The sequence below is a fragment of the Pseudophryne corroboree genome, chromosome 2 (assembly GCF_028390025.1).
Source record: "Pseudophryne corroboree isolate aPseCor3 chromosome 2, aPseCor3.hap2, whole genome shotgun sequence".
Lineage (NCBI taxonomy): Eukaryota > Metazoa > Chordata > Amphibia > Anura > Myobatrachidae > Pseudophryne > Pseudophryne corroboree.
In genome coordinates, this window is record NC_086445.1 from 1,373,957 (window position 1) to 1,394,729 (window position 20,773).

The 20,773-nt window shown below is 48.1% G+C and overlaps 1 protein-coding gene across 2 annotated transcripts in view; it reads left to right on the plus strand.

Moving 5' to 3' along the window:
• DNHD1 (dynein heavy chain domain 1) overlaps positions 1-20,773 on the plus strand; it is a 392,142-nt gene that overhangs the window by 104,319 nt on the left and 267,050 nt on the right. For both annotated transcript variants that reach the window (XM_063950780.1, XM_063950781.1), the window contains exons 11-13: positions 161-398; positions 903-1,054; positions 9,557-9,682. In XM_063950780.1, the coding sequence (XP_063806850.1) occupies positions 161-398; positions 903-1,054; positions 9,557-9,682 (516 nt within the window). The remainder of the gene's footprint in view (positions 1-160; positions 399-902; positions 1,055-9,556; positions 9,683-20,773) is intronic.

Below are 20,773 nucleotides of genomic sequence, written 5' to 3' on the forward strand. Positions count from 1 at the left end.
GGTAGCTGGAGTGAAGGGGGATGGTCATTGGAAGCTGGAGAGAGGGGCAGAGGCATCTGGAAGGCAGTGATAGAGGACAGAGGCAGCTGGAGGGAAAAGAGTTTGGTGTAGGTTGCTGGAAGGGAAGAAGAGAGGGCAGTGATTATACTGCCATTCACAGGAGTCCCTGCGGGTGGTGAATCAGTTTTGTGAAGACAACTTGTGGTTGCAAGAGATTCACCACTTTGTACAGTCCTGGTCTCCACAAGTCCTAGAGAGGTTCTTCGCCACCTCCGCTGCGGAGTATGAGGATCTAGTCCTGAAACTTCAACTTTGGGAACAACGGGTCCATGGTGTAAGAGACCATCTCACCACACCTGTACTGGAGGTCTCCTTAGCTGCCATTCACAAACAGACAGGTAAGTTCACCTGAGCCCTGTACCTAATTTGCCGTGTGATGAGGCATCACAGGAAGTGTGGGAAGCCTGACATTCAGAACACTCAGCTGTGAGCTATACTGCACATTAATGCCAGATGTCTATGTGCCCAAAATCCATGTAATGTGCAGGACATCTCAGCAATACTCATTGCTTTGAGAGATGTCTTTACATTGTCAGCTCTTACTCTATAGAAGCCTGTCATGTGTTGAGGATGGGACCTTAATGCACACAGTAGACCCTGCAGGATGCCCATATGTTCCTATCACATGGTTTCTACAGTATCTGTAAGGCAATCCTGTTCAGCATTTACTCCCAATACCCAACCTTACTAACTTCCCTGACCTGCTGCATTCCGTGTTCCTGATGTTCCCAATTATGCTGGATCCTCCATCATGGACATGTCCTTCAGATTGGGAGATTCCTGCACTAATGGGGTCAGAGAATGCATTGTCTCTTGGTGAAACCTCTTTCTCTTTGGTCTAGGTCTGGGCAGCATAATACAGGATGTACTGGGTCTCCTGACCTCAGAGGTGGCAGAGCGCTCACAAGCCCTCATCGAAGAGCTGAGTCATGTTCTAAAGATCTTCAAAGACGTCAGCACAGATATCCCGTCCTTTTCCAAATGTGCACACAAGGTGAGGTGGCACATTCATGTGAGAGGGCCAATAATTGAGTGAGTAAGAGGGTAGAGGTGGCATATAGTACGTGGTCACTACAATTGAGAGGCTACAGGTGGCAGATGGTAAGCGGACACTAAAAGTAGGAGGCTACAGGTGGCAGTTGGTAAGCGGGCACTGCAAGTAAGAGGCTAGAGGTGGCAGTTGGTAAGTGGGCACTAAAAGTAGGAGGCTAGAGGTGGCAGATGGTAAGTGGGTACTAAAAGTAGGAGGCTACAGGTGGCAGTTCGTAAGCAGGCACTACATGTAGGAGGCCAGAGGTGGCAGTTGGTAAGCGGGCACTACAAGTTGGAGGCTAGAGGTGGCAGTCGGTAAGCGGGCACTATAAGTAGGAGGCTGGAGGTGGCAGTTGGTAAGCGGGCACTATAAGTAGGCGGTTGGAAGTGGCAGTTGGTAAGTGGTCACTAGAAGTAGGAGTCTGGAGGTGGCAGCTGGTAAGCGGGAACTATAAGTAGGAGGCTAGAGGTGGCAGCTTGTAAGCGGGCACTATAAGTAGGAGGTTGGTTGTGGCAGTTGGTAAGCGGGCACTATAAGTAGGAGTTTGGAGGTGGCAGTTGGTAAGCGGACACTATAAGTAGGAGGCTAGAGGTGGCAGATTGTAAGCGGGCACTATAAGTAGGAGGTTGGAAGTGGCAGTTGGTAAGCGGGCACTATAAGTAGGAGTTTGGAGGTGGCAGTTGGTAAGCGGACACTATAAGTAGGAGGCTAGAGGTGGCAGATTGTAAGCGGGCACTATAAGTAGGAGGTTGGAAGTGGCAGTTGGTAAGCGGGCACTATAAGTAGGAGGCTGGAGGTGGCAGTTGGTAAGCGGGCACTATAAGTAGAAGGTTGGAAGTGGCAGTTGGTAAGTGGGCACTATAAGTAGGAGGCTGGAGGTGGCAGTTGGTAAGTGGGCACTATAAGTAGGAGGCTAGAGGTGACAGATGGTAAGCGGGCTACAAGTAGGAGGCTAAAGGTGGCAGTTGGTAAGCGGGCACTACAAGTAGGAGGCTAGAGGTGGCAGTTGGTAAGCGGACACTATAAGTAGGAGGCTGGAGGTGGCAGCTGGTAAGTGGGCACTATAAGTAGGAGGCTGGAGGGGGCAGTTGGTAAGTGGGCACTATAAGTAGGAGGCTGGAGGTGGCAGCTGGTAAGTGGGCACTATAAGTAGGAGGCTAGAGATGGCAGATAGTCCATCTGTAGTCACAATGTTCTTTGACAAGGAGACTGAAAATCCTTCAAAAATAAGTTGTTAGCAAATTGCCAGTGAATAAACATTTGTGGTTATGTGCCACCTTCCGCTCTTGCGTTTTGAGAATAGCCTCTAGTTACTTTAACACAATAACTCCACTGTACCTTTCACGCTATTTGTATTCAGAAAAAATGGCGACATGACCTCAGACAGTAGGTGGCAGTAGAGCTCCACCTGACAGCAATACATTACACCATATAATAACATATTTTCTCTATCGTCCTAAGTGGATGCTGGGGTTCCTGAAAGGACCATGGGGAATAGCGGCTCCGCAGGAGACAGGGCACAAAAAAGTAAAGCTTTACTAGGTCAGGTGGTGTGCACTGGCTCCTCCCCCTATGACCCTCCTCCAGACTCCAGTTAGATTTTGTGCCCGAACGAGAAGGGTGCAATCTAGGTGGCTCTCCTAAAGAGCTGCTTAGAGAAAGTTTAGTTTAGGTTTTTTTCTTTACAGTGAGTCCTGCTGGCAACAGGATCACTGCAACGTGGGACTTAGGGGGAAAGTAGTAAACTCACCTGCATGCAGAGTGGATTTGCTGCTTGGCTACTGGACACCATTAGCTCCAGAGGGATCGAACACAGGCCCAGCCGTGGAGTCCGGTCCCGGAGCCGCGCCGCCGACCCCCTTGCAGATGCTGAAGCGTGAAGAGGTCCGGAAACCGGCGGCTGAAGACTCCTCAGTCTTCATAAGGTAGCGCACAGCACTGCAGCTGTGCGCCATTTTCCTCTCAGCACACTTCACTGGGCAGTCACTGAGGGTGCAGAGCGCTGGGGGGGGGCGCTCTGAGAGGCAAATATAAACCTTATACAAGGCTAAAAATACCTCACATATAGCCCATAGGGGCTATATGGAGATATTTAACCCCTGCCTGACTGGAAAAATAGCGGGAGAAGAACCCGCCGAAAAAGGGGCGGGGCCTATCTCCTCAGCACACGGCGCCATTTTCTGTCACAGCTCCGCTGGTCAGAACGGCTCCCAGGTCTCTCCCCTGCACTGCACTACAGAAACAGGGTAAAACAGAGAGGGGGGGCACATTAATGGCTATATATATATATATTAAAGCAGCTATAAGGGAGCACTTAATATAAGGATATCCCTTGTATATATAGCGCTTTGTGGTGTGTGCTGGCAGACTCTCCCTCTGTCTCCCCAAAAGGGCTAGTGGGTCCTGTCTTCATTAGAGCATTCCCTGTGAGTTTGCGGTGTGTGTCGGTACGTGGTGTCGACATGTATGAGGACGATATTGGTGTGGAGGCGGAGCAATTGCCAAATATGCAGATGTCACCCCCCAGGGGGTCGACACCAGAATGGATGCCTTTATTTGTGGAATTACGTGATGGTTTATCTTCCCTTAAACAGTCAGTTGAGGACATGAGGCGGCCGGACAATCAATTAATGCCTGTCCAGGCGCCTCAAACACCGTCAGGGGCTGTAAAACGCCCTTTGCCTCAGTCGGTCGACACAGACCCAGACACGGGCACTGATTCCAGTGACGACGGTAGAAATTCAAACGTATTTTCCAGTAGGGCCACACGTTATATGATTTTGGCAATGAAGGAGACGTTACATTTAGCTGATACTACAGATACCGTAAAACAGGGTATTATGTATGGTGTGAAAAAACTACAAACAGTTTTTCCTGAATCAGAAGAATTAAATGACGTGTGTGATGAAGCGTGGGTTGCTCCTGATAAAAAGTTGATAATTTCAAAAAAGTTATTGGCATTATACCCTTTCCCGCCAGAGGTTAGGGCGCGCTGGGAAACACCCCCTAAGGTGGACAAGGCGCTCACACGCTTATCCAAACAAGTGGCGTTACCCTCTCCTGAGACGGCCGCACTTAAGGATCCATCAGATAGAAAGATGGAAGTTATTCAAAAGAATATATACACACATGCAGGTGTTATACTACGACCAGCTATAGCAACTGCCTGGATGTGCAGTGCTGGAGTAGTTTGGTCAGAATCCCTGATTGAAAATATTGATACCCTAGATAGGGACAATGTTTTACTGTCGTTAGAACAAATAAAGGATGCATTTATCTATATGCGTGATGCACAGAGGGATATTTGCACACTGGCATCTCGGGTGAGTGCTATGTCCATTTCAGCCAGAAGAGCCTTATGGACACGACAGTGGACAGGCGATGCGGATTCAAAACGTCACATGGAGGTTTTGCCGTATAAAGGGGAGGAGTTATTTGGAGTTGGTCTATCAGACTTGGTGGCCACGGCTACTGCCGGGAAATCCACTTTTTTACCTCAAGTCACTCCCCAACAGAGAAAGGCACCGACCTTTCAACCGCAGCCTTTTCGCTCCTACAAAAATAAGAGAGCAAAGGGCTTGTCGTACCTGCCACGAGGCAGAGGAAGAGGGAAGAGACACCAACAGGCAGCTCCTTCCCAGGAACAGAAGCCCTCCCCGGCTCCTGCAAAAACCTCAGCATGACGCTGGGGCCTCTCAAGCGGACTCGGGGACAGTGGGGGGCCGTCTCAAAAATTACAGCGCGCAGTGGGCTCACTCGCAGGTAGACCCCTGGATCCTGCAGATAATATCTCAGGGGTACAGGTTGGAATTAGAGACGGATCCTCCTCATCGTTTCCTGAAGTCTGCCTTACCAACCGTCTCTTCCGAAAGGGAGAGGGTGTTGGAAGCCATTCACAAGCTGTACGCTCAGCAGGTGATAGTCAAAGTACCCCTATTACAACAAGGAAAGGGGTATTATTCCACTCTATTTGTGGTACCGAAGCCGGATGGCTCGGTAAGGCCTATTCTAAATCTGAAGTCCTTGAACCTCTACATAAAAAAGTTCAAGTTCAAGATGGAGTCACTCAGAGCAGTGATAGCGAACCTGGAAGAAGGGGACTTTATGGTATCCTTGGACATCAAGGATGCGTATCTACACGTTCCGATTTACCCCGCACACCAGGGGTACCTCAGGTTCATTGTTCAAAACTGTCACTATCAGTTTCAGACGCTGCCGTTCGGATTGTCCACGGCGCCTCGGGTCTTTACCAAGGTAATGGCCGAGATGATGATTCTTCTTCGAAGAAAAGGCGTATTAGTTATCCCATACTTGGACGATCTCCTAATAAGGGCAAGGTCCAGAGAACAGCTGGAGACAGCTTTAGCACTATCTCAAGAGGTGCTAAGACAACACGGGTGGATTCTGAATATTCCAAAATCCCATTTAATCCCGACAACTCGTCTGCTGTTCCTAGGAATGATTCTGGACACGGTTCAGAAAAAGGTTTTCCTTCCAGAGGAAAAAGCCAAGGAGTTATCCGATCTGGTCAGGAACCTCCTAAAACCAGGAAAAGTGTCAGTACATCAATGCACAAGAGTCCTGGGAAAAATGGTGGCTTCTTACGAAGCAATTCCATTCGGCAGATTCCATGCAAGAATATTCCAAAGGGATCTGTTGGACAAATGGTCAGGGTCGCATCGGCAGATGCACCTGCGAATAACCCTGTCACCAAAGACAAGGGTGTCACTTCTGTGGTGGTTGCAGAAGGCTCACCTATTAGAAGGCCGCAGATTCGGCATTCAGGATTGGATCCTGGTGACCACGGACGCCAGCCTGAGAGGCTGGGGAGCAGTCACACAAGGAAGAAACTTCCAGGGAGTATGGACGAGTCTGGAAAAGTCTCTTCACATAAACATTCTGGAACTAAGAGCAATCTACAATGCTCTAAGCCAGGCGGAACTTCTCCTGCAAGGAAAGCCGGTGTTGATTCAGTCGGACAACATCACGGCGGTCGCCCATGTAAACAGGCAGGGCGGCACAAGAAGCAGGAGTGCAATGGCAGAAGCTGCCAAGATTCTTCGCTGGGCGGAGAATCACGTGATAGCACTGTCAGCAGTGTTCATCCCGGGCGTGGACAACTGGGAAGCAGACTTCCTCAGCAGACACGATCTTCATCCGGGAGAGTGGGGTCTACATCCAGAAGTCTTCAACATGTTAATAGACCGTTGAGAAAGACCAATTGTAGACATGATGGCGTCTCGCCTCAACAAGAAACTGGACAAATATTGCGCCAGGTCAAGAGATCCACAGGCAATAGCTGTGGACGCACTGGTAACTCCTAGGGTGTACCAGTCAGTGTATGTGTTTCCTCCTCTGCCGCTCATACCAAAGGTATTGAAGATCATACGGCAAAGAAGAGTAAGAACAATACTAGTGGTTCCGGATTGGCCGAGAAGGACTTGGTATCCGGAACTTCAAGAGATGCTCACGGACGAACCGTGGCCTCTACCTCTGAGAAGGGACCTGCTACAGCAGGGTCCCTGTCTTTTTCAAGACTTACCGCGGCTGCGTTTGACGGCATGGCGGTTGAACGCCAGATCCTAAAAGGGAAAGGCATTCCAGAAGAAGTCATTCCTACCTTGATTAAGGCACGGAAGGAAGTCACCGTGAAACATTATCACCGCATTTGGCGAAAATATGTAGCGTGGTGCGAGGCTCGGAGGGTTCCGACGGAGGAATTCCAACTGGGTCGTTTCCTACATTTCCTGCAATCAGGATTATCTATGGGTCTCAAATTGGGATCCATTAAGGTTCAAATTTCGGCCCTGTCAATATTCTTCCAAAAAGAATTGGCCTCTGTCCCTGAGGTCCAGACTTTTGTCAAGGGAGTACTGCATATACAGCCTCCTGTGGTGCCTCCGGTGGCACCGTGGGATCTAAATGTAGTTTTAGATTTCCTCAAATCCCATTGGTTTGAACCATTGAAAAAGGTGGATTTGAAATATCTCACATTGAAAGTGACTATGTTACTAGCCCTGGCCTCTGCCAGGAGAGTATCTGAATTGGCGGCTTTATCTTATAAAAGTCCTTATCTAATCTTCCATTCGGATAGGGCAGAACTGCGGACTCGTCCGCATTTTCTCCCTAAAGTGGTATCAGCATTTCATCTGAACCAACCTATTGTGGTGCCTGCGGCCACTAGCGACTTGGAGGACTCCAAGTTGTTGGACGTTGTCAGAGCCTTAAAAATATACATTGCAAGGACGGCTGGAGTCAGAAAATCTGACTCGCTGTTTATATTGTATGCACCCAACAAGTTGGGCGCACCTGCTTCTAAGCAGTCGATTGCTCGTTGGATTTGTAACACAATTCAACTTGCACATTCTGTGGCAGGCCTGCCACAGCCTAAAACTGTAAAAGCCCACTCCACAAGGAAGGTGGGCTCATCTTGGGCGGCTGCCCGAGGGGTCTCGGCATTACAACTCTGCCGAGCAGCTACGTGGTCGGGGGAGAACACGTTTGTAAAATTTTACAAGTTTGATACCCTGGCAAAGGAGGACCTGGAGTTCTCTCATTCGGTGCTGCAGAGTCATCCGCACTCTCCCGCCCGTTTGGGAGCTTTGGTATAATCCCCATGGTCCTTTCAGGAACCCCAGCATCCACTTAGGACGATAGAGAAAATAAGAATTTACTTACCGATAATTCTATTTCTCGGAGTCCGTAGTGGATGCTGGGCGCCCATCCCAAGTGCGGATTATCTGCAATACTTGTACATAGTTATTGTTAACTAATTCGGGTTATTGTTAAGGAGCCATCTTTAAGAGGCCCTTTCTGTTGTCATACTGTTAACTGGGTTTAGATCACAAGTTGTACGGTGTGATTGGTGTGGCTGGTATGAGTCTTACCCGGGATTCAAAATGCCTCCCTTATTGTGTATGCTCGTCCGGGCACAGTACCTAACTGGAGTCTGGAGGAGGGTCATAGGGGGAGGAGCCAGTGCACACCACCTGACCTAGTAAAGCTTTACTTTTTTGTGCCCTGTCTCCTGCGGAGCCGCTATTCCCCATGGTCCTTTCAGGAACCCCAGCATCCACTACGGACTCCGAGAAATAGAATTATCGGTAAGTAAATTCTTATTATAAGTCCATTCCTCATACATAAAAATAATCAGATGTCAGGTTCCCTATGTAGGAAGTCGCAATCTAATATGAACCATCAGCTGATATTTTATAATTCTTCTCATACAAACAATAAATAACTTTAATAACTGATTATTACAGATAATTACTGTAGTCTAGTCGGGCCTGATCAGCATTCCTTAGGCCATTAGGTCACTGTTAATAAAAGACACAACAAATTTGATCCTAACGCTATCTATTTAAGTTCTATTGTGACAGCGGAATTGTTACTATGGGGGGGGGGGGTATTTATTAAATCTTGGAGAGTGATAAAAGTGTGAGAGATAAGGTACTAGCCAATCAGCTTCTGCCGTACATTTTACAGTTTGTGTTTGAAAAATGACAGTTAGGAGCTGATTGGTTGGTACTTTATCTCTCACAATTATATGTCTCTCCAAGCTGTGATAAATACCCCCTATGTGTGTAGATCAGTGACGTAAGTTCGTCCCAGTTGCCCAGAGGCAAGATAAATATTGGTGCCCCCCCCCCCTATATTTAGATAAATATGTGTATGAATGAATATATATGTGTGTGTATGTGTATAGAGTGTTCTGAAAAAAATGTATGTACTGTATATATACATTTCATTGTCTTTTATTTTAAATTGCACATTTCTTAGCAGTCATACCCAGGATTAGAACCCATGACCTGTTACACTAACAGCAGACACTTTACTGATGGAGTTATTTGCTCCTGTAGAGGAAGCATGGGAATTCTAACTATATGAAGTTATGTGCAATTGTCAGAGAAGTATCTTCATATAGTTAAAATTCACATATTTCCCATACAGGAACAAACAGCTTCATCAGTAATGTGTCTGCTTCCAGTGTAATAGGTTGTGGGTTCTAATCCTGGGAATGACACTTGAAAAATGTTTATCTACAGTATAATAAAAAGGGTGTGATTTGTAAGGTGCAGGGACCACTGAGGAAGTCGGCCACTGAAAAGATAGTGGCAGCAATCAATTAACTTAATTCAATGGTGTCACAGAATGGGAGGAGAGGTGCCCCCTTCAGAGCAGGAGCCCGGCGGCAAATGACTCCGTTGCCTCCCAGAATTACGCCTCTGGTGTAGATACTGTATATAATGTGTGTGTTGGAATATAGGGGCCCAGTGGATGTCTGGGAGGAATACTAGTGACATATAGCATCTGCTAGTCCTGTGAGTGCCACACTTGCAGTACATACTGATTAGTGGCGGGGGGCACCTGGGTACTGGATGGTGACTGCAAGAACGTTTGCCAGGCCTAGGCTGTGTGTACGGTACGGGCTCCCATTGGTCACAGTCTGATCCCTACTTACAGGTTGATGAGTACACGAAGAAGAGGGAGGAGTTAGAGGAGCGCATGAAACATGTGCACTCCCTGAGTGACGTCATACGGATGTATTATCGCCAGCCCACCGCAGAAGAGCAGAACGTGAAGCGCAAGGTGAGAGCGATACAGAGATGAGTTCATGGCCCAGGCAGCCACCTCTTATTATACAATATCTTCTTACTGCCACTCCACCTGTCCTACCTGCAGCTGCCTTCTTCTACCAGTAATGAGCTGAGCTAGAAGCTACTGTCCTATCAGCCACCTCTTATTATACAATATCTTCTTACTGCCACTCCACCCGTCCTACCTGCAGCTGCCGCCTTCTACCAGTAATGAGCTGAGCTAGAAGCTACTGTCGTATCAGCCACCTCTTATTATACAATATCTTCTTACTGCCACTCCACCCGTCCTACCTGCAGCTGCCGCCTTCTACCAGTAATGAGCTGAGCTAGGAGCTACTGTCCTATCAGCCACCTCTTATTATACAATATCTTCTTACTGCCACTCCACCCGTCCTACCTGCAGCTGCCTTCTTCTACCAGTAATGAGCTGAGCTAGAAGCTACTGTCCTATCAGCCACCTCTTATTATACAATATCTTCTTCCTGCCACTCCACCTGTCCTACCTGCAGCTGCCTTCTTCTACCAGTAATGAGCTGAGCTAGAAGCTACTGTCCTATCAGCCACCTCTTATTATACAATATCTTCTTCCTGCCACTCCACCTGTCCTACCTGCAGCTGCCTTCTTCTACCAGTAATGAGCTGAGCTAGGAGCTAATGTCCTATCAGCCACCTCTTATTATACAATATCTTCTTCCTGCCACTCCACCTGTCCTACCTGCAGCTGCCTTCTTCTACCAGTAATGAGCTGAGCTAGAAGCTATTGTCCTATCAGCCACCTCTTATTATACAATATCTACTTACTGCCACTCCACCTGTCCTACCTGCAGCTGCCTTCTTCTACCAGTAATGAGCTGAGCTAGAAGCTACTGTCCTATCAGCCACCTCTTATTATACAATATCTTCTTCCTGCCACTCCACCTGTCCTACCTGCAGCTGCCTTCTTCTACCAGTAATGAGCTGAGCTAGGAGCTATTGTCCTATCAGCCACCTCTTATTATACAATATCTTCTTACTGCCACTCCACCTGTCCTACCTGCAGCTGCCTTCTTCTACCAGTAATGAGCTGAGCTAGAATCTACTGTCCTATCAGCCACCTCTTATTATACAATATCTTCTTACTGCCACTCCACCTGTCCTACCTGCAGCTGCCTTCTTCTACCAGTAATGAGCTGAGCTAGAAGCTACTGTCCTATCAGCCATCTCTTATTATACAATATCTTCTTACTGCCACTCCACCTGTCCTACCTGCAGCTGCCTTCTTCTACCAGTAATGAGCTGAGCTAGAAGCTACTGTCCTATCAGCCACCTCTTATTATACAATATCTTCTTACTGCCACTCCACCCGTCCTACCTGCAGCTGCCTTCTTCTACCAGTAATGAGCTGAGCTAGGAGCTATTGTCCTATCAGCCACCTCTTATTATACAATATCTTCTTACTGCCATTCCACCTGTCCTACCTGCAGCTGCCTTCTTCTACAGTAATGAGCTGAACTAGGAGCTACTGTCCTATCAGCCACCTCTTATTATACAATATCTTCTTACTGCCACTCCATCTGTCCTACCTGCAGCTGCCGCCTTCTACCAGTAATGAGCTGAGCTAGAAGCTACTGTCCTATCAGCCACCTCTTATTATACAATATCTTCTTACTGCCACTCCACCTGTCCTATCAACAGATGCCTTCTTCTACCAGTAATGAGCTGAGCTAGAAACTACTGTCTTATCAGCCACCTCTTATTATACAATATCTTCTTCCTGCCACTCCACCTGTCCTACCTGCAGCAGCCTTCTTCTACCAGTAATGAGCTGAGCTAGGAGCTACTGTCCTATCAGCCACCTCTTATTATACAATATCTTCTTACTGCCACTCCACCTGTCCTACCTACAGCTGCCTTCTTCTATCAGTAATGAGCTGAGCTAGAATCTACTGTCCTATCAGCCACCTCTTATTATACAATATCTTCTTCCTGCCACTCCACCTGTTCTACCTGCAGCAGCCTTCTTCTACCAGTAATGAGCTGAGCTAGGAGCTACTGTCCTATCAGCCACCTCTTATTATACAATATCTTCTTACTGTCACTCCACCTGTCCTACCTGCAGCTGCCTTCTTCTACCAGTAATGAGCTGAGCTAGGAGCTACTGTCCTATCAGCCACCTCTTATTATACAATATCTTCTTCCTGCCACTCCACCTGTTCTACCTGCAGCTGCCGCCTTCTACCAGTTTTGAGCTGAGCTAGAAGCTACTGTCCTATCAGCCACCTCTTATTATACAATATCTTCTTACTGCCACTCCACCTGTCCTACCAACAGATGCCTTCTTCTACCAGTAATGAGCTGAGCTAGAATCTACTGTCCTATCAGCCACCTCTTATTATACAATATCTTCTTACTGCCATTCCACCTGTCCTACCTGCAGCTGCCTTCTTCTACCAGTAATGAGCTGAGCTAGAAACTACTGTCCTATCAGCCACCTCTTATTATACAATATCTTCTTCCTGCCACTCCACCTGTCCTACCTGCAGCAGCCTTCTTCTACCAGTAATGAGCTGAGCTAGGAGCTACTGTCCTATCAGCCACCTCTTATTATACAATATCTTCTTACTGCCACTCCACCTGTCCTACCTACAGCTGCCTTCTTCTATCAGTAATGAGCTGAGCTAGAATCTACTGTCCTATCAGCCACCTCTTATTATACAATATCTTCTTCCTGCCACTCCACCTGTCCTACCTGCAGCAGCCTTCTTCTACCAGTAATGAGCTGAGCTAGGAGCTACTGTCCTATCAGCCACCTCTTATTATACAATATCTTCTTACTGCCACTCCACCTGTCCTACCTACAGCTGCCTTCTTCTATCAGTAATGAGCTGAGCTAGAATCTACTGTCCTATCAGCCACCTCTTATTATACAATATCTTCTTCCTGCCACTCCACCTGTCCTACCTGCAGCAGCCTTCTTCTACCAGTAATGAGCTGAGCTAGGAGCTACTGTCCTATCAGCCACCTCTTATTATACAATATCTTCTTACTGTCACTCCACCTGTCCTACCTGCAGCTGCCTTCTTCCACCAGTAATGAGCTGAGCTAGGAGCTACTGTCCTATCAGCCACCTCTTATTATACAATATCTTCTTACTGCCACTACATCTGTCCTACCTGCAGCTGCCTTCTTCTACCAGTAATGAGCTGAGCTAGGAGCTACTGTCCTATCAGCCACCTCTTATTATACAATATCTTCTTACTGTCACTCCACCTGTCCTACCTGCAGCTGCCTTCTTCCACCAGTAATGAGCTGAGCTAGGAGCTACTGTCCTATCAGCCACCTCTTATTATACAATATCTTCTTACTGCCACTACATCTGTCCTACCTGCAGCTGCCTTCTTCTACCAGTAATGAGCTGAGCTAGAATCTACTGTCCTATCAGCCACCTCTTATTATACAATATCTTTTTACTGCCACTCCACCTGTCCTACCAACAGATGCCTTCTTCTACCAGTAATTAGCTGAGCTAGAATCTACTGTCCTATCAGCCACCTCTTATTATACAATATCTTCTTACTGCCACTCCACCTGTCCTACCTGCAGCTGCCTTCTTCTACCAGTAATGAGCTGAGCTAGAAGCTACTGTCCTATCAGCCACCTCTTATTATACAATATCTTCTTCCTGCCACTCCACCTGTCCTACCTGCAGCAGCCTTCTTCTACCAGTAATGAGTTGAGCTAGGAGCTACTGTCCTATCAGCCACCTCTTATTATACAATATCTTCTTACTGTCACTCCACCTGTCCTACCTGCAGCTGCCTTCTTCTACCAGTAATGAGCTGAGCTAGGAGCTACTGTCCTTTCTCTAACGTCCTAGTGGATGCTGGGGACTCCGAAAGGACCATGGGGATAGCGGCTCCGCAGGAGACTGGGCACAAAGTAAGAGCTTTAGGACTAGCTGGTGTGCACTGGCTCCTCCCCCTATGACCCTCCTCCAAGCCTCAGTTAAGATTTTGTGCCCGATCGAGAAGGGTGCATACTAGGTGGCTCTCCTGAGCTGCTTAGAGTAAAAGTTTAAATAGGTTTTTTATTTTCAGTGAGACCTGCTGGCAACAGGCTCACTGCATCGAGGGACTAAGGGGAGAAGAAGCGAACTCACCTGCGTGCAGAGTGGATTGGGCTTCTTAGGCTACCGGACATTAGCTCCAGAGGGACGATTACAGGCCCAGCCATGGATGGGTCCCGGAGCCGCGCCGCCGGCCCCCTTACAGATGCTGAAGCAAGAAGAGGTCCATAAATCGGCGGCAGAAGACTTTCCTGTCTTCATAAGGTAGCGCACAGCACTGCAGCTGTGCGCCATTGCTCTCAGCACACTTCACACTTCGGTCACTGAGGGTGCAGGGCGCTGGGGGGGGGCGCCCTGGGAAGCAATGAATTTACCTTATTTGGCAAAAAATACATCACATATAGCTCCTGGGCTATATGGATGTATTTAACCCCTGCCAGTTTTCCAGAAAAAAGCGGGAGAAGAGCCCGCCGTGAAGGGGGCGGGGCCTATCTCCTCAGCACACAGCGCCATTTTTCCCACACAGCTCCGCTGGTATTAAGGCTCCCAGAATCTCCCCTGCATCCTGCAACTACAGAAACAGGGTAAAAAAGAGAGGGGGGCACTTATTTGGCAAAATAACAGATATAAGCAGCTATAAGGGATAGACACTTATTGTAAGGTTGTCCCTATACATATATAGCGCTCTGGTGTGTGCTGGCAGACTCTCCCTCTGTCTCCCCAAGGGGCTAAGTGGGTCCTGTCCTCTATCAGAGCATTCCCTGTGTGTGTGCTGGGTGTCGGTACGTGTGTGTCGACATGTATGAGGAGGAAAATGATGTGGAGGCGGAGCAATTGCCTATAATGGTGATGTCACCCCCTAGGGAGTCTACACCTGAATGGATGGCCGTAATTAAGGAATTACGTGACAGTGTCGGCACGTTACAGAAAACTGTTGACGACATGAGACAGCCGGCAGCTCAGTTAGTGCCTGTCCAGGCGTCTCAAACACCGTCAGGGGCTATTAAACGCCCGTTACCTCAGTGGGTCGACACGGACCCAGACACAGACACTGACTCCAGTGTCGACGGTGAAGAAACAAACGTATTTTCCAGTAGGGCCACACGTTACATGATCACGGCAATGAAGGAGGTTTTGCACATCTCTGATACTGCAAGTACCACAAAAAGGGGTATTATGTGGGGTGTGAAAAAACTACCCGTAGTTTTTCCTGAATCAGATGAATTGAATGAAGTGTGTGATGAAGCGTGGGTTACCCCCGACAAAAAACTGCTAATTTCTAAAAAATTATTGGCACTATATCCCTTGCCACCAGAGGTTAGGGCTCGTTGGGAAACACCCCCTAGGGTGGATAAGGCGCTCACACGCTTATCAAAACAAGTGGCGTTACCGTCTCCAGAAACGGCCGCCCTTAAGGAGCCAGCAGATAGGAGGCTGGAAAATATCCTTAAAAGTATATACACTCATACTGGTGTTATACTGCGACCAGCAATCGCCTCAGCCTGGATGTGCAGTGCTGGGGTGGCTTGGTCGGATTCCCTGACTGAAAATATTGATACCTTGGACAGGGACAATATATTATTGACTATAGAGCATTTAAAGGATGCATTCCTATATATGCGAGATGCACAGAGAGACATTTGCACTCTGGCATCAAGAGTAAGTGCGATGTCCATTTCTGCCAGAAGAGGATTATGGACGCGACAGTGGTCAGGGGATGCGGATTCCAAAGGAAGTATTGCCGTATAAAGGGGAGGAGTTATTTGGGGGCGGTCTATCGGACCTGGTGGCCACGGCAACGGCTGGGAAATCCACCTTTTTACCCCAAGTCACCTCTCAGCAGAAAAAGATACCGTCTTTTCAGGCTCAGTCCTTTCGTCCCCATAAGGGCAAGCGGGCAAAAGGCCACTCATATCTGCCCCGGGGCAGAGAAAGGGGAAAAAGACTGCAACAGACAGCTTCTTCCCACGAACAGAAGCCCTCCCCCGCTTCTGCCAAGTCCTCAGCATGACGCTGGGGCCTTACAAGCGGACTCGGGCACGGTGGGGGCCCGTCTCAAGAATTTCAGCGCTCAGTGGGCTCACTCGCAAGTGGACCCCTGGATCCTGCAGGTAGTATCTCAGGGGTACAAATTGGAATTCGAGACGTCTCCCCCTCGCCGGTTCCTGAAGTCTGCTTTACCAACGTCTACCCCCGACAGGGAGGCGGTATTGGAAGCCATTCACAAGCTGTATTCCCAGCAAGTGATAATCAAGGTACCCCTCCTACAACAGGGAAAGGGGTATTACTCCACGCTGTTTGTGGTACCGAAGCCGGACGGCTCGGTGAGACCCATTTTAAATCTGAAAGCCTTGAACACTTACATAAAAAGGTTCAAGTTCAAGATGGAGTCACTCAGAGCAGTGATAGCGAACCTGGAAGAAGGGGACTACATGGTGTCTCTGGACATCAAGGATGCTTACCTCCATGTCCCAATTTGCCCTTCTCACCAAGGGTACCTCAGGTTTGTGGTACAGAACTGTCACTATCAGTTTCAGACGCTGCCGTTTGGATTGTCCACGGCACCCCGGGTCTTTACCAAGGTAATGGCCGAAATGATGATTCTTCTTCGAAGAAAAGGCGTCTTAATTATCCCTTACTTGGACGATCTCCTGATAAGGGCACGGTCCAGAGAACAGTTAGAGGTCGGAGTAGCACTATCTCAAATAGTACTACGACAGCACGGATGGATTCTAAATATTCCAAAATCGCAGCTGATTCCGACGACACGTCTGCTGTTCCTAGGGATGATTCTGGACACAGTACAGAAAAAGGTGTTTCTCCCGGAAGAGAAAGCCAGGGAGTTATCCGACCTAGTCAGGAAACTCCTAAGACCAGGCCAGGTGTCAGTGCATCAGTGCACAAGGGTCCTGGGAAAGATGGTGGCTTCTTACGAAGCGATTCCATTCGGCAGATTCCACGCAAGAACTTTTCAGTTGGATCTGCTAGACAAATGGTCCGGATCGCATCTTCAAATGCATCAGCGGATAACCCTGTCTCCAAGGACAAGGGTGTCTCTCCTGTGGTGGTTACAGAGTGCTCATCTCCTAGAGGGCCGCAGATTCGGCATTCAGGATTGGGTCCTGGTGACCACGGATGCCAGCCTGAGAGGCTGGGGAGCAGTCACACAGGGAAAAAATTTCCATGGCTTGTGGTCAAGCATGGAAACGTCACTTCACATAAATATCCTGGAACTAAGGGCCATTTACAATGCCCTAAGTCAGGCAAGGCCTCTGCTTCAGGGTCAGCCAGTATTGATCCAGTCGGACAACATCACGGCAGTCGCCCACGTAAACAGACAGGGCGGCACAAGAAGCAGGAGGGCAATGACGGAAGTGGCAAGGATTCTTCGCTGGGCGGAAAATCATGTGATAGCACTGTCAGCAGTGTTCATTCCGGGAGTGGACAACTGGGAAGCAGACTTCCTCAGCAGACACGATCTTCACCCGGGGGAGTGGGGACTTCACCCAGAAGTCTTCCACATGATTGTAAACCGTTGGGAAAAACCAAAGGTGGACATGATGGCGTCTCGCCTCAACAAAAAACTGGACAGATATTGCTCCAGGTCAAGGGACCCTCAGGCAATAGCTGTGGACGCTCTGGTAACACCGTGGGTGTACCGGTCAGTGTATGTGTTCCCTCCTCTTCCTCTCATACCTAAAGTACTGAGAATCATAAGAAGGAGAGGAGTAAAGACTATACTCGTGGCTCCGGATTGGCCAAGAAGGACTTGGTACCCGGAAATTCAAGAGATGCTCACGGAAGACCCGTGGCCTCTACCTCTAAGACAGGACCTGCTCCAGCAGGGACCATGTCTGTTCCAAGACTTACCGCGGCTGCGTTTGACGGCATGGCGGTTGAACGCCGGATCCTGAAGGAAAAAGGCATTCCGGATGAAGTTATCCCTACCCTGATCAAAGCCAGGAAGGATGTAACCGTACAACATTATCACCGTATTTGGCGTAAATATGTTGCGTGGTGCGAGGCCAGGAAGGCCCCTACGGAGGAATTTCAACTGGTTCGATTCCTGCATTTCCTGCAAACAGGACTGTCTATGGGCCTCAAATTAGGGTCCATTAAGGTTCAAATTTCGGCCCTGTCGATATTCTTCCAAAAAGAACTAGCTTCTGTTCCTGAAGTTCAGACGTTTGTCAAGGGAGTACTGCATATACAGCCTCCTTTTGTGCCTCCAGTGGCACCTTGGGATCTCAATGTAGTGTTGGGATTCCTAAAATCACATTGGTTTGAACCACTCACCACTGTGGACTTGAAATATCTCACATGGAAAGTGGTAATGCTGTTAGTCCTGGCTTCAGCCAGGCGTGTATCAGAATTGGCGGCTTTATCCTATAAATGCCCTTACCTAATTTTTCATACGGACAGGGCAGAATTGAGGACTCGTCCTCAATTTCTCCCTAAGGTGGTTTCAGCATTTCACTTAAACCAACCTATTGTGGTGCCTGCGGCTACTACGGACTTGGAGGATTCCAAGTTGCTGGACGTAGTCAGGGCCCTGAAAATATATGTTTCCAGGACGGCTGGAGTCAGAAAATCTGACTCGCTGTTTATCCTGTATGCACCCAACAAGCTGGGTGCTCCTGCTTCTAAGCAGACGATTGCTCGTTGGATTTGTAGTACAATTCAGCTTGCACATTCTGTGGCATGCCTGCCACAGCCAAAATCCGTAAAAGCCCATTCCACACGGAAAGTGGGCTCATCTTGGGCGGCTGCCCGAGGGGTCTCGGCTTTACAACTTTGCCGAGCAGCTACTTGGTCAGGGGCAAACACGTTTGCTAAATTCTACAAATTTGATACCCTGGCTGAGGAGGACCTGGAGTTCTCTCATTCGGTGCTGCAGAGTCATCCGCACTCTCCCGCCCGTTTGGGAGCTTTGGTATAATCCCCATGGTCTTTTCGGAGTCCCCAGCATCCACTAGGACGTTAGAGAAAATAAGAATTTACTTACCGATAATTCTATTTCTCATAGTCCGTAGTGGATGCTGGGCGCCCATCCCAAGTGCGGATTGTCTGCATTACTTGTACATAGTTATTGTTACAAAAATCGGGTTATTGTTGTTGTGAGCCATCTTTTCAGAGGCTCCTTCTGTTATCATGCTGTTAACTGGGTTCAGATCACAAGTTGTACGGTGTGATTGGTGTGGCTGGTATGAGTCTTACCCGGGATTCAAAATCCTTCCTTATTGTGTACGCTCGTCCGGGCACAGTATCCTAACTGAGGCTTGGAGGAGGGTCATAGGGGGAGGAGCCAGTGCACACCAGCTAGTCCTAAAGCTTTTACTTTGTGCCCAGTCTCCTGCGGAGCCGCTATCCCCATGGTCCTTTCGGAGTCCCCAGCATCCACTACGGACTATGAGAAATAGAATTATCGGTAAGTAAATTCTTATTATCAGCCACCTCTTATTATACAATATCTTCTTACTGACACTCCACCTGTCCTACCTGCAGCTGCCTTCTTCTACCAGTAATGAGCTGAGTTAGAAGCTACTGTCCTATCAGCCACCTCTTATTATACATTATCTTCTTACTGCCACTCCATCTGTCCTACCTGCAGCTGCCTTCTTCTACCAGTAATGAGCTGAGCTAGAATCTACTGTCCTATCAGCCACCTCTTATTATACAATATCTTCTTACTGCCATTCCACCTGTCCTACCTGCAGCTGCCTTCTTCTACCAGTAATGAGCTGAGCTAGAATCTACTGTCCTATCAGCCACCTCTTATTATACAATATCTTCTTACTGCCACTCCACCTGTCCTACCTGCAGCTGCCTTCTTCTACCAGTAATGAGCTGAGTTAGAAGCTACTGTCCTATCAGCCACCTCTTATTATACAATATCTTATTCCTGCCACTCCACCTGTCCTACCTGCAGCTGCCTTCTTCTACCAGTAATGAGCTGAGCTAGGAGCTAATGTCCTATCAGCCACCTCTTATTATACAATATCTTCTTATTGCCACTCCACCTGTCCTACCTACAGCTGCCTTCTTTTATCAGTAATGAGCTGAGCTAGAATCTACTGTCCTATCAGCCACCTCTTATTATACAATATCTTCTTCCTGCCACTCCACCTGTCCTACCTGCAGCAGCCTTCTTCTACCAGTAATGAGCTGAGCTAGGAGCTAATGTCCTATCAGCCACCTCTTATTATACAATATCTTCTTACTGCCACTCCACCTGTCCTACCTACAGCTGCCGCCTTCTACCAGTAATGAGCTGAGCTAGAAGCTACTGTCCTATCAGCCACCTATTATTATACAATATCTTCTTACTGCCACGCCACCTGTCCTACCTGCAGCTGCCTTCTTCTACCAGTAATGAGCTGAGCTAGAAGCTACTGTCCTATCAGCCACCGCTTATTATACAATATCTTCTTCCTGCCACTCCACCTGTCCTACCTACAGCTGCCTTCTTCTATCAGTAATGAGCTGAGCTAGAATCTACTGTCCTATTAGCCACCTCTTATTATACAATATCTTCTTCCTGCCACGCCACCTGTCCTACCTGCAGCAGCCTTCTTCTACCAGTAATGAGCTGAGCTAGAATCTACTGTCCAATCAGCCACCTCTTATTATACAATATCTTCTTACTGCCACGCCACCTGTCCTACCTGCAGCTGCCTTCTTCTACCAGTAATGAGCTGAGCTAGAAGCTACTGTCCTATCAGCCACCTATAATTTTACAATATCTTCTTACTGCCACGCCACCTGTCCTACCTGCAGCTGCCTTCTTCTACCAGTAATGAGCTGAGCTAGAAGCTACTGTCCTATCAGCCACATCTTATTATACAATATCTTCTTCCTGCCACTCCACCTGTCCTACCTACAGCTGCCTTCTTCTACCAGTAATGAGCTGAGCTAGAAGCTACTGTCCTATCAGCCACCTCTTATTATACAATATCTTCTTACTGCCATTCCACCTGTCCTACCTGCAGCTGCCTTCTTCTACCAGTAATGTGCTGAGCTAGAAGCTACTGTCCTATC